Genomic DNA, 17,080 nt, shown 5'->3' on the forward strand with positions numbered 1-17,080 from the left:
CAAGTATAAACAAACTATACAGCAATATTGTTCTGTGTAATATTATTTTATGTGTTAAATGTACTGTTTTCTAGCTGTTTTTTAGCTAATATTGCCATTTTCAAATCAGTAATACTTTTCACAGAATGTCAGAATGTTTAGAATCTTTTTTCCAGCAAGGCAGCACCAAACCATGGCAACCACTCCCCGAATATTCCAAGCAAGGCAAAGATACACAGACCACTCAAACTTCCCAACAAATTGACCGCATCTGCTTTTATTCAAAGGTATAAGTGTGAATCCCCATCAAATGCCAAAAACGAACCTGTACCTTTGACTCTGCGGACTGTCTGTTTTATTGAAATCGGCACAGCAGTAGTAGTGTTGTTATACTTCAGAAGTATAGACTTGGTCCTCAAAATGAATGGAAGTGAATCAGGAGCCTGACAGCTGGGAGGAATTGTTTGTGGTGTTGAGTTAAGACTGCCCAAACCTGACCACTTCTACTAAAGTGAAATATCCCTTTAAGGTTTGGATTAATAAGGGATTATTGTGGTGTCAGCGAGGCTAGCGTGCTACCAGGAATAGTCAGCCTAGCTGTTCCAGCTCCCTGTGAAGTGAACCCCTCTGAGACAGGCCTGCAAGCTTCAACCCAACTGGGTGCTGTCCGCGGTGCTGAAACCCCAGCTCCCCGTTCCACCACCCAAATAACCCTATCCAGTTCTAGGAAAGTGAGTGTGGTGGGTGGATGAGCTGGGTTTAGAATAACAGCTTCGTTATTACTAGGCTACAATGTTGTAGTCTCGTTGATGGTAGTAATGTATCACTGTCTACGACTCTGTTTGAGAATAATCACCCAGGCAGTAAGTATGAATTCGTGGTGTAAATAATTTCCTTTTGGTGCCAAGGTCTCCGTACTGTACTGTACTGTCCTGTACACTGTACTATCCAGTTAGCACCACATTAGTTACCTTATTATTAACCAGCTCTCCTGATTTAAAATGGCGTGATTACCACCGTGTTGGCTGGTTGTTTTGCTGCACCACACTGTGAGGCTGCGGCTGCTTTAAAGGGGGACTGGCTACATCTGAGCTACGTCACCAGCAGCGTTATTACAGTACATGTGGGCTTGACACTCAATAGCCTGATCGCGGCTTTACTCTACCCCCAGCTCCAAGGAGATCCCGTTGGTTAAGAACAGCACAGAAAGGGGTTTACCTCCGCTGCACCGTTAGAAGTGCGATTCCTCCACAAACACCTGCAACAGCAGTTCATATTCCTGCTATAGCGTCGCCGTGTAGAAACCATGTCTGTAGCGGGGCTGAAGAAACAATTCCACAAAGCCACTCAGGTAAGAGGAGCGCGCATGTTGTATTCTTCTCCAGTCCCTGCTGCAGGACGAGATCTCCGTGCTAATATGTCAAAACTGACCGCAGTGTGAGAGCAACAAAGCGTTGAAATGTGGGAAGAATGTGACGGTAGAGTGTGGAAGTGATGATTACATGGCGGGTCTTGTAGTAGTAGGCCTGCACGGTCGTGGTGCTGCACGGTGGCTTCATGTGGATTATTAGATGAGGAGGATGGTGTGTCTCCGTCTCCTCTTGTGTGCAAATCATCTCACTGATGGAATCTCCTATATAGATGCACTGCGCCACTGTCCCTTGTGCTATCATCTAATGTGATTTCATTATTGTTTATTATTATTTTTAAATACGGGTGTATTTCTGAATGGAAGTCGGAGCTTGACTCGTTAATCTCATTATTCCGCGTCATCGTGAGGGCAGGTGGTACAGTATATTGACACAGTAGTGTGATGATGGCCATGATGATGTACCCTTCAGATGACATTCCCCGCCCGCCACCGTTTTAAAAAGGGAGCTCCGAGCTGCGCGCTCCTCTTGTGTCTACTATAGAGTTCTTGGCACGTTTTATTAATTGGCGTTTCCGTTTTATCTGCAGTGGGAACTCCGATGCATCTGATGTTATGCAATCCGCTGTGTCGGAAATCCCTCGTTACTTACAGCTGCACGCAGTGACCCCGCCGTCCTAAAGCCACGCACACAGCACGCATCTTCCACTGGCCACCAATGATCACATACCGAGTTATTGTACTTCTTCTGCCTGTTCTTATCGATTTCACAGGCTGATGTTGAATCGACCCCCGTTATGAATTATTAATGCAATGGCTTTTAATTCAAAGCTCATGACATCATGGACTTGGTATAGCCTGGAAATGGTCTGCACCCGGCCCAGTCCTTCCCCCAGTCCTAAGAGACTTGTTATTTTGCTGTAAATCATCCACATTACGAGTTAACCGTTAAGACACGTATAGATACCATTGGAAGAGGCTTATAGCCTTCACTGCAGTCCTCATCTCGCCTGTCCCCATGGCTCATCCATTGGATGTAATTAATGCTAAACAAGTGTGGAGGACCTGCTGTGAGAGGTCTACTCTGTAGGGCTTACAGTATACTAACTGTAACTGAGGGGTACAATTCCCTGACTGTATTGTTAGATATGATATTTAATACCACTACCTCTTGTACTTTAACTTCTGGCCATCCAGTACATGATATAAGTATGATGAACACTTTCCCACCTGATGAAACGAATCCACACAAATGTACCAAATCGAAGGTTTAATATAGCAAAAGGTATATACAACGTTCACTTAATTACATTTATGATTTGAAATATGAAATATGCACTTTTATGGCAAATGAGTATTCGTAGGTAAATCAACATTGAATGTCCAATCTCTGGTTACGCAGGGAGTAAGTATACAACCTGGAATATTTAGGAAACGATAGCGATGGTACTTAAATGATTATGGCTGGATACACTAAAGGGGGGGGGGGTGTCCCGCTGGTTGTAAGACAGTAGGAGGGGGGGGTTAGAGAAGCCGCTGGCGGTATCCCATCTGGCCGACGGTTTCTTGGGAGAATTCAAAGTCTTGAACACGGTGCCCACAGAACCTCGGTCCGCAGACGAATACAGCTGGACCCTCTGTGGACGGTAGCTGCCGGTCCACAACGGAGAGACGTGAGGCGACCTCACTGGTGTAGAGCGCCGTCTCACCTGGAGTCCTCTCCGGGGGGTAGTTCCAACACTCCGCAGTGTTGGCCTTTATCCATGGAATAATCAAAGCACCCAAAGCATAATCCAAGCCGTGGAAGGCTCGCCGTCGTCCGGGTAGAGTAATCCAATATACAGGTCCGGTCGCCCTGGCCCGGAGCTCCTCGGAAGCAAGCACCACTAGGGGGTCTGCCCAGCCTGGTTAAGCGTCCAGATAACGTCAGGAACGATGGGGGTACTGATAACTTTAGAACTCTAACCGAACGATGCACCATACATAAATAGACTATTATTAGCTTAATAGAATACGTCCAACTCGACGGTATAGTGCCAATCTATGGCTATTCAATTATTAATATACACGATATCTCAATGCCTATTCTGGGGCCAAGTAGGCCTTACTACACCACACGTGCGTCGTGGGGAGGCTTTGCGTCTGTCACTCTGTTGGAGGGTAAAGAACTGGACTAAAAGGAAGTTCTACTTTACTTGCGCCATATATATATGCGCTATGAACAAATAGTACCATTCGTATTTCGCCCGACATATTCCTGTGCGGAACCGGGGCTTGCCACGACATGTTAGGCGGCACGATTGAACTTGGACCTAGGGGTATGGCAACCTGGCGCCAGGTTCTCGTCCAATGGTAGAATGAAACTATTATGGGCTGTTTAGTAGACTAAAGGGATATTCAGTGCATATTGTACAAGGAATATACAGGGGATATCAAACGATATACAAATACAATTAAATATATATATATAAATGAATATATATATTCGGTTTAATCTGATCCTTCACAACACTAACCCTAACCCGTACAGTATACTGTACCATAGGCTACATATGATTTTCAATCTGACCCAAGAGCTCTGAGGGGATGGGGTGGAGGTCACCTTTAGAGAGGGGCTGAGTGACACATGCCCTGAGCCACTGAGCTCATCACCACACACAGAGAGAGAGCTGTGGGCTGAGTCACATTGCCACTCTGACACACGCACATCTGTCTCTCTCTCTTTCATTGTATCTCTCTGTAGCTATCTATTTATTTATTTATTTATTTATATATATATATGTCACTATATACTGTATGTTTCTCTCTCTCTCTTCTAAACCCCACTGAAACAACATTAATATTCACAGATAGTCACCTGCCTATAGTCCACAGTGTCCACATTGTTGTTCATCTCGTTAGGGAGACGGAAGCAGTAGCATCTAAATCATAAATAGACCAATAGCGGTAGTGTCTGTTGAAGGTCAGTCACTGTTTATGCATTCCATTAAAGTGGGAACTACTGACTTCCTTTTAGGAAAAATGCAATGGAATGGCCCACAAAGTCGAAATTCGGAGTAGGAAGGGTTGGTCTCTAAACTCAGACTTTCCCGAGATGCAGTTGTCTGACATCATTTCAACATGGCGGCATACGCTATACAGTATGTAGACAACGTTGTTTTAATCTTTAAATGGTGCATTTATTTAGCGCTTTTATCCAAAAACGCTTTACAATTTGTTCCTCACATTTTACCCATTCACTCAGTCTCACACATTCACACACCGACTGCGGAGGCAACCATGCAAGGTGCCAACCTGCTCATCAGGAGCTATTAGGGGTTAAGTGTCTTGCTCAAGGACACTTCGACACGCTGCCCGGGAGGAGAAGGAATCAAACCGGGAACCTCTGGATTACCAGACGACTGCTCTACCTCCCGAGCCACTGGCAAACCCCCCTTCAGAAGATTATGTGTATTACATTATGTAGACTAATGTAACCGTTTGTAAGCATTGTGCTCATAAACCAGCCACACAAACAGCTTCTTGCAGGGTAACGTGATTATCTCTTATAGATTACATATTTTGCATAATATGGTTTCTTTCCAAGCGGGGCTTCCAACTGGGAGCTTCCCAACGTTAAATAGAATGTGGCATTGGATATCAAACTGTGCGTGTTGTTGGACGTTGGATCTTAATGCCTGAGAATAGGTTAACTATTTATATTGCTTATAAGCTTTGATGTGCACAACCAGTTGCCAATTTGTGATGTAATATGCTGATTCAATATGGTATATCTACATTTTTATTCTTTAGATTGTCAAGACGCTTGAGAGTCCTGTCCAGAGGTTTAAAGTCATGATCTTTATCATTACTGTGCAGCATATGCTCTACATACATCGTTGAAGAATAGGATTCCCGATATGAAATTATCTCTTAATAAGTGTGGGCCTGGGCCCATTATGCTTCACTGTTTACAAACGATAAACGTGAAACCACCACATTCGGCTTCAGAAATACCTAAAACCCATGTCTTGCCATCATGGTGTCGGGTCTTGCATCACAAGCTCGGCCAATCCATTAGAATGTGAAGTGCAGCCAACAGTGAGGTGGAAGGCCGTGTTCCTACAGGGAGTGATGCTGCTGCTGCTCCAGACTGTGTGCCTTGTGATGGACTGGACGACGCTGCTGTGGGATGAGTCTGTTGTTGTCCTCTACCTGAGGGGATGAGTCTGTTGTTGTCCTCTACCTGAGGGGATGAGTCTGTTGTTGTCCTCTACCTGAGGGGATGAGTCTGTTGTTGTCCTCTACCTGAGGGGATGAGTCTGTTGTTGTCCTCTACCTGAGGGGATGAGTCTGTTGTCCTCTACCTGAGGGGATGAGTCTGTTGTCCTCTACCTGAGGGGATGAGTCTGTTGTCCTGCTACCTGAGGGGATGAGTCTGTTGTTGTCCTCTACCTGAGGGGATGAGTCTGCTGTCCTCTACCTGAGGGGATGAGTCTGCTGTCCTCTACCTGAGGGGATGAGTCTGTTGTTGTCCGCTACCTGAGGGGATGAGTCTGCTGTCCTCTACCTGAGGGGATGAGTCTGTTGTTGTCCGCTACCTGAGGGGATGAGTCTGTTGTTGTCCTCTACCTGAGGGGATGAGTCTGTTGTTGTCCTCTACCTGAGGGGATGAGTCTGTTGTCCTCTACCTGAGGGGATGAGTCTGTTGTTGTCCTCTACCTGAGGGGATGAGTCTGTTGTCCTCTACCTGAGGGGATGAGTCTGTTGTCCTCTACCTGAGGGGATGAGTCTGTTGTTGTCCTCTACCTGAGGGGATGAGTCTGTTGTCCTCTACCTGAGGGGATGAGTCTGTTGTTGTCCTCTACCTGAGGGGATGAGTCTGCTGTCCTCTACCTGAGGGGATGAGTGTGTTGTCCTCTACCTGAGGGGATGAGTCTGTTGTCCTCTACCTGAGGGGATGAGTCTGTTGTCCGCTACCTGAGGGGATGAGTCTGTTGTCATCTGCTACCTGAGGGGATGAGTCTGTTGTCCTCTACCTGAGGGGATGAGTCTGTTGTCCTCTACCTGAGGGGATGAGTCTGTCGTCCTCTACCTGAGGGGATGAGTCTGTGGTCTGGCTGGCTGGCTTATCTCCACATGCACGTGTGTCTGTGTGTGTGGATGCCTGGATGGATGGATGTGTGTGTGCGTTGGTACACACAAGAGAGACAAAGTGTGTGTCTTAGTGTGTACGTGTGTGTGCATAAGAGCGAGAGGGGGAAAGTGAGAGAGAGAGAGAGAGTGTGTGTCTGTGTGGGAATCTGTACCCAGTGGTGTATTGTATTCAGTATGGGTCTCAGTATCTCATTCATCTCTCATGGCTCCAGGCTAGGTGATAACCATCTTCCTCTCTCTACTCCTCCTCCTCCTCCTGTCTACGTCCAGCCCCCTGTCCCCTATACCCCCTGTCCCCGGCCCCCTCCTGCCACCCCTCCACTCCCACGGCGCTGTTCTGAAATCCAGCCATGATCTGAGGAGTGTTCTGAAGAAGCAGTATTGGCCAGATCACTGAGAAAAACAAAGACGATGTCATTGTTGACGTTTTGAACAATGTGTCAAATTAAACGTTGCATGTCTGCTCCCACAGATGTCCTGCAGGCTTAGATCAACAATAGATGAGAAAGATGGATTCTTTATTGTCCTTCAAGGGAATTGTGTTGTGCCTCATGTAAAATACATACATATACATTATACATCCACAACATTATCTACATGAAAAACATCCATACATGTATACACACATACTAGGGCTGCACCGATATATCGGGTCGCGTATCGGTATTGGCCGATATGTGCCTTGTTGACTGCAATCGGCTTATCGGCCGATAAGATCAAATTTACCGATGGCAGTGGCCGATAATTATCCGTCAATTTCAGTAGCATACCATGGGGTTTCAGTCAGGGCCTTCAGTAACGAACTGCACAACCCCCCCACACACACACACATGCAACATTTCTCATGTGGGTACCGTTACAGCCAACACAATCACATACAAAATACACGATCACGCACTATACTGTATGTGCTACTGCATCAACGTTATGATTAACAAAGGCATTCGTTTTGTGGCATTAACGCATTCAGTGCCAGGGATTAGTCTGGTCCTTGTGCCACGTTTCCATAACATATTTTCACTGTGCGTCACTATGTTTGGAGAACTATATCTATATTATAGCTATGGAGACAATACTATAGTCATTTGACAGTGACTTTCTTCCGTCGAACATGCAAAAAAGTGTATTCTACTATAAGTGTTGGCGTTTCTTGCCTGGACACGCTACTATTTCCAAATCAAATGTATATAATAGGTATTATGTTTCAACATGAATGCATGAAAGGGGGGGTCGTTTTTTTATGCTTTGATGGCCAGTAACGGCATTTGTGTTGAACAGCGGGATCGATATCAAAACATTGTTGGATCAAGCTGAAATTGATGTCAGATAGTCTTTACCTTGGGTCGGGGGTATTCCAAAAAGAATATTCCAATTGTCTGATCGCGATTTCCAGTATTGGTGTCCATCTGGTCCCGGACATAATTTGGCACAACTTATGGATTGAGTGTGCCAGATGCGTTTCGAAGTGGTCGGATGAAGTGATTTACTCGACTCCGTCTAAATATAGCGCCCGGACACATTTGAGTGTAACACAGGGTTAGATATAAGGTTTCAAAGGGTGGGCGACACTGCCATCTGGCAGGATGCGGCCGGTATTGCACTTTGGCAATCTCAATCACTTAATATGGTACCTGGAAAATCAGGAGGTAGTATGGAAAAAAATTTCAAGGCAAGTGTGGGAACCCTGCTACCGCTACCTCTCTCTCTCTCTCGCTCTCTCTCTCTATCTACCGCTACCTCTCTCTCTCTCTCTCTCTCTATCTACCTCTCTCTCTCTCTCTCTCTCTCTCTCTCTCTCTCGCTTGCTCTCGTTATCTTTAAATAAAAACTGTTACTAACTGTTCAGTTTGTGAGGTACATGCAACACAGATTACAGTGTTTACATCTGTCTGCTTGAGAAAATACCATGTTCTGCATTTGCAATAAAAATTATTGAAGTGAGATGAACAGTTATTTTTAAATGTGTGATCTAAAGATAAACAAAGGGTTTTAAAAGTGTTATATTTATCTTTTCTTATAGTACCAAACTCGAAGCTGAGGAGAATCAACCAGCAACAAAAGCTACATTTGTTAAAAAAAAAAAAAAAAAATATATATATATATATATATTTTTTTTTTTTTTTTTTTGGGTATCGAAATGGTATCGAAGTATCGATACTTTTCAAGGTATCGTATCGAAGTCGAAATTCCAGTATCGTGACAACACTACAGTGGATGAATAATTACTAAAAATATCGAATAAAAGAAAAAACTACCAAAACGCATGGCGAGTTAACACGACTTATCTCTGGTTTGGCGCTCACACTATACATATCTTTACATCCACATGTAGACACGCATACCTATAGGGAGGTGTAGTGGTTACGTCGTTTTCCGTGTTCCACCCTCTGTCCAACGCAATGTATTTCCCCATTGCCCATTTCTAAATAGTCTGGTTTAAAGGGGAACTAGTAAAATAGTTCCCCTTTAAGACAAATAAAGCATTAACATTTGCATGGTGTACCTTTCTGTGCTTATTCATCCACAATCTATAGCTCTAGCTCAACATGAAAATGTTCACAATTAATCATTAAAAAAAATCGCCACATTTTATTTCAACCAAAAATGCTTAAACAATAATGTTAGTGATAGAAGGGAAATGGAAAGCTTTTCAATGTCCATGCGGCAGAATTGTTACAATAGCTGTGACGTCAGACTACACCTCCTATCTACACATTTACATCCACATGTATGTATACACACATACCTACTGTATACATATTTCTTTACATGTATACACATTATACATATATCTTTACATACACGCATGTATACACGCATACCTATATACATGTATACACACATAGTATACTGTACTCAAGATGCACCGATGTGAAAATTGTGGCTCATACCGATAACCGATATTAATATTGCTGTTCTGGCCGATACCGATATTTACCGATGTTGATATCTCTGTATAGAAAACACTTTTTTATGATAATCAAATAAAGAGCTATTTTCCAAAACGCATTATTTTTTTTTATTTTTTTAACTTATTTTCAGAAATTACTGATATTTTGAAACTATTTAAGACCAAAACATGTAAAAAAAAAAACAATTTAAAAAAAGATTAAAAAAAGAATAATAATATTCTTGATATCGGACCGATACCGATGTGTAAAAAAACGGCCATATCGGCCGATAATATATCGGCGGCTGATATATCGTGCATCACTATACTGTACCTATATTATATACATATATCTTTACATCCGCATGCCTACTGTATATACAGTACATACATGTATACAAGATGCAGAAAGGAGAACCAGCAGCACCGGTACACATGCCAGGTACCGGGGCATTTTGTTTAGTGACGCTATGGTAGAGGGGAAAGAAGTCCTGCCATAACGTGGCGGTTTCCAGGCCGCGTGTATGCTTTTACCAACGCAGTTGTGTTTCCGGGTTCCCATTTTGCGCTCTGATTGGCCACTGACCTACACGCGTACGCCCCCCTCGCTATCGCCTTTGGGTGTGAGATATGAAGACAGATTTAACTGGGTATAGGAAGGCAGTACCATACGAGCCGCAAATTGAACATGCAGTGAGTCTGCGACAACAACCCAATAATAAACACTCGAAACAGCTATTACCAGACAATTACAACAGCAGTGGTGCCTGCTTCAAATGTCACGTATTATAGGCTATAAGCCCGTGTAGATCTATTCGGAATAATAAACATATACACCCTCTAGCAAAACATGACACAATGTGATCCTATCTCCGAGCGGCTGGTCGCAGAGACGCGAGTTGAACGAACACATCGGGAGGAGAATGAATGAATGAATGAATGAAAACTTTATTTAACAGATTGCAGAATGGGTACAATTAGGGATGCACGATAATTATCGGGCCGATATCAGCAATTATGACGTCATCCTGATAAACCCGATAACGTTATTAATAGCTCCGATAATATAATATATTTTTTGGTAAAAAAAAATGCTGTGTGGGTGAATTGGAATGAAGTGCGTTTGTTTTGACTGTAGGCTCATCCCGTTTTGCCAGTACTGTGGTACGACTGACAGCGTGTGGTTTAGGAACAGGGCGTTTTACACAAATCCAGCGCTCCCTTTCTTGGCTGTGACGTAGGCACGGAAGTTTCTGAATCAGCGCGGACGTTAAAAACAAAGATGGCCGCGTTGGTACTCGGAATTTCAGAGGAAAAAGATCGCTTGCTATTTGTAATAAATGCAATGCAGAAGTTCCACAAGGAGGGAAAAGGGCAACAACTTGTAATACATCCAGCCTGACGGGTCACCTGCGGCATCACCACCGCTACGATGGTGTGTTATTGTGTTAACTTAGAAGCCTACGACGACGCGAGGAGCTAAGCAAAGCTGTGATGCAACCCTCGGTTGAACGCAGTCACTTATTGCTCCATAGTAGCCAGGTTAATTTGCACCACCAAGGACTGCTTAAAAGCTAGCGGCTTGAGCCCTTGGGTCATTTCTGTCAAACTTCTTTAATTTAGCAAACGACTCGTCAATAGCTGGCTTTGGATTCACAGCAGCTTCTAGCTTCTAGCTTCTAGCTTCTAGCTTCTAGCTTCTAGCTTCTAGGTTCTAGCTTCTAGCTTCTAGCTTCTAGCTTGTTGCAGGTGACTTGTTGTGGTGGTGATGTGTCCACTCAAAGCCTTTTTTTCAAGGCTCCGCTTTGAAAAAAGAAGAACAAAAAGCTTTGAGCGTCTTAGGTTGGATGTATTATAAGTTGTTGACGGATTGTGAATTTTCATTTGGAAAAATAAATATGGTCACTTTATCAGTCAAAACTGTTGTCTTGGCTTTTGTTTCTGTTGTCTGGTTAGGTCACATTTAAGTTGGTGTTAAGTTATTGTCCTGGGAAGTCTTTTTATGTATTATTATTGTATTGTGATATGTTTTGTTTCATGTTGAAAAAAAAACATTTGATAAAAAAAAAATATATATACATAAATTCTTTTTTTATAATACAATAAATATCGGTTATCGGCCTGAGGAGCATAAAGTTATCGGTATCGGTGTCAAAAAAATCAATATCGTGCATCCCTAGGTACAATACAGTACGGCTCAATACACACAATTGTTAAGGGGATGCAGACCAGAGAAAGACTTTTGTCTTGTTTACATCAGGTTCATTCATTCATTCATTTTCCTCCCGAGAATGAATAGCCTATAATACGTGACATTTGAAGCAGGCACCACTGCTGTTGTAATTGTCTGGTAATAGCTGTTTCGAGTGTTTATTATTGGGTTGTTGTCGCAGACTCACTGCATGTTCAATTTGCGGCTCGTATGGTACTGCCTTCCTATACCCAGTTAAATCCGTCTTCATATCTCACGCCGAAAAAGGCGATAGCGAGGGAAGCGTACGCGTGTAGGTCAGTGGCCAATCAGAGCGCCCAACGGGAACCCGGAAACACAACTGCGTTGGTAAAAGCATACACGCTTCCAGGCCAGGGATCTGTATCTCTCTCCACATGCATGCCGTGTGAAGAATAGGTGGAGGGGTGTCTGGTCTGGGGTCGTGTGCTACAATCTCTCAATTTCAACAGCACTTTAGAAGTCAAATTAAGTACCACTGTTAAGAGTTAGCAGAGTAATTATTATGCTTCCTAAAACGTCCCAGACACCCAGTCCAGGCTCCCAGTCCCCCCCGGGGCTCCAGCCGCCTGGCCCGGTTCGGTTCCCGTCCCGTTCCGACGACCTCCTTTAGAAGGAGAGAGTGAAGGGTTGAAAAGGAGAGGCGGTTTAAAAAGGGTTGCAAAGAAGTAACAGTCTGGTGTTGTTTCCAACATCTGTTCCAGGTCAGTCTCGTGACAACAGGGGACAGGGCTTATAAGAACTCGGGAGACGTTGCCCTGCTGTCATACCGCCGGTCACTTTAAGAAGCACATCATTTAACCATTATGATAATGTTGTTATTCAAACCGGCGTCGTACTTTGACTGAAGGGAGGCAGGTAAGTGTTTTCTTTCCTTCACGGAATGCTGTGCGTGTTTGGAAATGCCGCATTGAACAGAGGATCACTGTGGAGCTGCTAATTGCTCATTAGCTGCGCGGGTCCGTCTCTGTGATGAGACGGGACGACATCTGCCTTGTTGTGATGGATATTTAAATTTTCTGTCCTCCTGCAAACGGAGGCTAATATCACTTCTTCATTATGGGCTTCATGGGGCAGAACCCTGTGGAGAAATACTGGCTGTAAAAAGCACCATGGTGTACAGTACACACTGTGGGCTAACACACACACACACTGTGGGCTAACACACACATACACTGTGGGCTAATGCACACACTGTGGGCTTTATTAACACACACGTCGTGACGTCACACACACACACACACACTGTGGGCTAACACACGCATACACTGTGGGCTTTATTAACACACACACATGTACGCATTCACCAGCTCAATCTCACTGACACTGAGGAATTTATTATGCACTCGGATATTTCAGTGCACACACACACATACTGTACTATATATTAGATTTGCTCATAAACACTCTCTCTCTCTCTCTCTCGCTCTCTCTCTCTCTCTCTCTCTCTCTCTCTCTCTCACACACACGCTAATTTATCTTACTCACTCAAACATACACACACACGGTCACGCATACTATCTATCACAGGAATTTATTGCACTCACACTTCTATTACACACACACACACACACACACACACACACACACACACACACACAGAGCACATCTCCATTCCACATAGTACAAGGGCGGTGTGTCACACTAATAATGGGAGCCATTTTGAATAGAGGCTAACAGGGCATGAAGGGTAAAGTCAGCAAGTTCACCGGAAATTACTTTTAAAACCAAGCAATCTATTACCGCCTGGACCTCTCCTCCTGACAGGTGGAATACAGTCATATTGTTCTGCATGCACCACAGAGCATCAATTAAAGTGACCAAAAGAGCCTTCCATCTCCGATGTTCCAATAGGACAAAAGCTGCTATAACAATTGTACCCTATTTCATTATCTTGAACCTTTTTTTCCCTCCCCTCAAACAGTCTGGTATTTATAGTGGTGAAGTCTACGTGTGTTATTACGCCATCAGTCTACTTTGCCCTCAGAGGGAGCAGTGAGTCAGATGAGGCGTGTCACAGCAGATGCTACCTCAATGCCAGGCCTATACCCCCCCCCCCCCCCATGAGTGAGACACGCTGTGTCCCCAGCCCCAACCAACGCACGGCACACGTCAGGGGGGGAGGGGCCTCGTAGGCACCTATTCTGAATGGTTATTATCAAGCAGCAAGGGTCGTGAGGGGGCGTGGCCTGGTCACTGTGTGTCGCTATCATGTTTATTAAAAAAACAAAAAAAAACTGTAATAAACGAGGGCTGTCTTCCACTAAAAGGGTTGTTAATTTGAGTATAATCATCATAGGTAATGCCAACATGGTAGTGTCAAGCAAACAGTGGCGACGGTAGCTCACCGGCTAACGACGTCACTGACGCGCCGGCCGTCGTGGAGGGGGGGGGGCATACGCGGGACACACACACACACACACTCTCATTGACGGAACACAGTGTGAGAAGAGCATTTATGAGGGTGAACACCAGGAAAGCGGCAAGCCCAGATGGGATAACAGGACGTATACTTACAGTAAGTCCTGTGCTAACCAGCTAGCCCCTGTGTTCACCACCATATTCAATCTATCCCTGGCTGAGTCCGTGGTACCCGCCTGCTTCAAAGTGTCCACTATAATCCCTGTACCAAAAAAACCCTCTCCAGCAGGCCTTAATGACTACAGACCGGTGGCACTCACCTCTGTGGCCATGAAATGTTTTGAGAGGCTGGTTAAGGATTACATTTGTGCCTCCCTCCCCAGCAGGGGTGCAGTCGTAATATCAGAACTGCCTGGACGCCACGTGCACGCGCATACATGTTCCCTCGCGTGTGCACAGACCAGCTCAAGCAAACCCCCCACAGCAGCGTTTCCGTTAGCCGGTAATTACCGGTATTTGACCGGCAAAATCTGGTGAAGTCCGACATATCTAATCTCTCCGGTCATAATGTCCGGTGAAAATAATTCCCTCTAAACACAATTAGATTATTTGAATTGTATTAAAATAGGCTAAAATTAAATAGCCTATGCGATGAACGAAACAATCATTACATTTGTCGTTGCTTCACCAAGCAGCCGGTCAATGACATCCTGTGTCAGCGAGCTGGCAGCTGATATATTTACGTGAAGCATGGCTTGGCAGGGTGCAGTACTCCAATTCAGCCATTGGCAATTCAGCTGTTGGGTGGGGGCGCTGCTGACACCGCTGCTCTGCTCTGTCTGCTCCTGCTCCATGCTTCACGTAAATATATCAGCTGCCAGCTCGCTGACACTAGAGATGTTCCGATACCATTTTTCCCTTTCCGATCCGATTCCGATACCTAAGCTTTGGGTATCGGCCGATACCGATATTTATCCGATACCAGTGCATATATATATTTTTTTTTAATTATATAAATTATACTTTTTTTTTTTTTTTCAGATACTGTTATACTGTTTTTTAGTAATAACTAGAACGTATGGTATTTATTCAACAACAGGTGATTGTATAGATTTGTATTAGTATCATTAATCAATGAGTATGGGCTGCAGCACTGCAGATATACCCTACTCCAATGATCCACACGGACATTAAACGGTGTTGCACTCGCTACTCAGTGGCTCTGCAGATATACCCTATTCAGTCTGTAAGCTAGTGGCAGATAGAACGTTCATGTTGTGATTTTTGATGCAAAATAAATATTCAACATTCTCTTTTGAAACTCCGCCTCAGACTCTTATCCTTTGGCACTTGCTGTACTTTGCTTGCAGGTCTGCAGCCATTATTGCTGGATTATGTGAATAGCACCAACTTTAGACACGGTAACGTTATCAAGCTAAGCTAACTGACCTAGCTCGCCTTCCCGCGTTGACATTAAGATAACGTTAGTAATAGTCAGCTAACGCTAGTCCGTAGCTACTTAACTTAAATACAATTCACCGTGGGTGCATTATTGTTGATAGACGGTCACGGACAGTGTTGGGTCCTGGAGAAAGGACAGGCGATCATCTGATTTGATGTAACGTTAAAAGCGGATGTTGTTCCAACTAGCTATCTTTCCAGCTAATGCTATCATAACACCAGCCAAACACATCCCGATTCCCGTCCGAGCTCCCCGTCACACCGCACTGTCGGGGACAATGGAATTTAAGAAAGTGTATCTGCTGTTAAAATGACACAGCATCACACTTTAAAACATGTTCATTTTATAATCCTCACTCTCCGCAGGACTCGGCAGGAGATAAATTACATCATGGGATCGGAGGCTAGAATTTACGTGTACTCGCCGATACCGATACCAGCATTTTAGGCAGTATCGGCGGCATTTCCGATACTAGTATCGGTATCGGAACAACTCTAGCTGACACAGGATGTCATTGACCGGCTGCTTGGTGAAGCAACGACAAATGTAATGATTGTTTCGTTCATCGCATAGGCTATTTAATTTTAGCCTATTTTAATACAATTCAAATAATCAAATTGTGCTTAGAGGGAATTATTTTCACCGGACATTATGAGCAGCAGCACCAAGTCGTTGGGAGGTGGAGATATACATCACGGCGCAAACCCACGATAATGTTGCCGTCTCTCTGCCAAATTTCTCAGTTCTTCGCTTGATATAATTAATACAAATGTCCAATATAACGGAATTCGTTAGCTCATAAAAATGTGATTATAACAGACTGCTGTTTATTAAGGTCGGGCAGACTGCCCACCGACACCTCAAGTCGGCAGCAGCACGCAGTCTCGAGGGACTTATTTTATTTGGAATATATTAATGACTGTATATACGCAAAAGTAGTCTAGTTTTAAGTTAAAATATTATAAATGCCTTGATGATGTCATTCTTTATATAGGCCTATCAATTGTTTTTAAGCTCAATAAACTCTGACCGGAATTTATCCCATTTGTCCGGTAGATTGAAATCTACCGGACACTCAGACCTGCAAAAAAAAATTCTAACGGAAACCCTGCCCCACAGGGCTTCTATTTTGGTCTTGCACTTTTCTTTTTTTGTTAGGCTATGCAAAGACTAGGTGATAAGTGCCGGGTACTTGGCGCACAGCGCGACAGTAGAGTGAAAGTTGTGAACGCATTTTTGTGTGCGCGTGTGTGCACATCCGTGCGCGCACTTCTGCTCAGCGAACTGCTAGGACGGCGTGGTACAGAGTGGTACCACCACTGCATCACTGCTCCGCAGTGATATGGACCCTTTGCAATTTGCATACAGGTCAAACAGGTCCACTGACGATGCGGTCTCTCAGGTACTACACAACACCCTCTCTCACCTAGACAGCCAGAAGGGGGGCTATGTGAGACTGTTGTTCATTGACTATAGCTCAGCATTCAACACCATAGTCCCCACCAGACTGGTGGACAGGCTGGGTCTGAGCTCCGCTCTGAGCGCCTGGATACTGGACTTTCTGAGTGAAAGGCCTCAGGTGGTCAGGGTGGGGGGTCAGACCTCCAACACCATCACCCTGAGTATCGGGTCCCCCCCAGGGCTGTGTTCTCA

The 17,080-nt window shown here is 44.4% G+C and overlaps 1 protein-coding gene across 1 annotated transcript in view; it reads left to right on the forward strand.

The window, feature by feature from the left end:
- Positions 1–1,285: 1,285 nt before the first annotated feature.
- The window catches only part of sh3gl2a (SH3 domain containing GRB2 like 2a, endophilin A1), a gene marked incomplete at both ends in the record, with an annotated part of 96,732 nt that continues 80,937 nt past the window's right edge, over positions 1,286–17,080 (forward strand). The window contains one exon of the mRNA XM_084319345.1: positions 1,286–1,330. Coding sequence (XP_084175471.1) covers positions 1,286–1,330 — 45 coding nt within the window. The remainder of the gene's footprint in view (positions 1,331–17,080) is intronic.

The sequence above is a fragment of the Notolepis coatsorum genome, assembly GCF_963971535.1.
Source record: "Notolepis coatsorum genome assembly, chromosome: 7".
NCBI lineage: Eukaryota > Metazoa > Chordata > Actinopteri > Aulopiformes > Paralepididae > Notolepis > Notolepis coatsorum.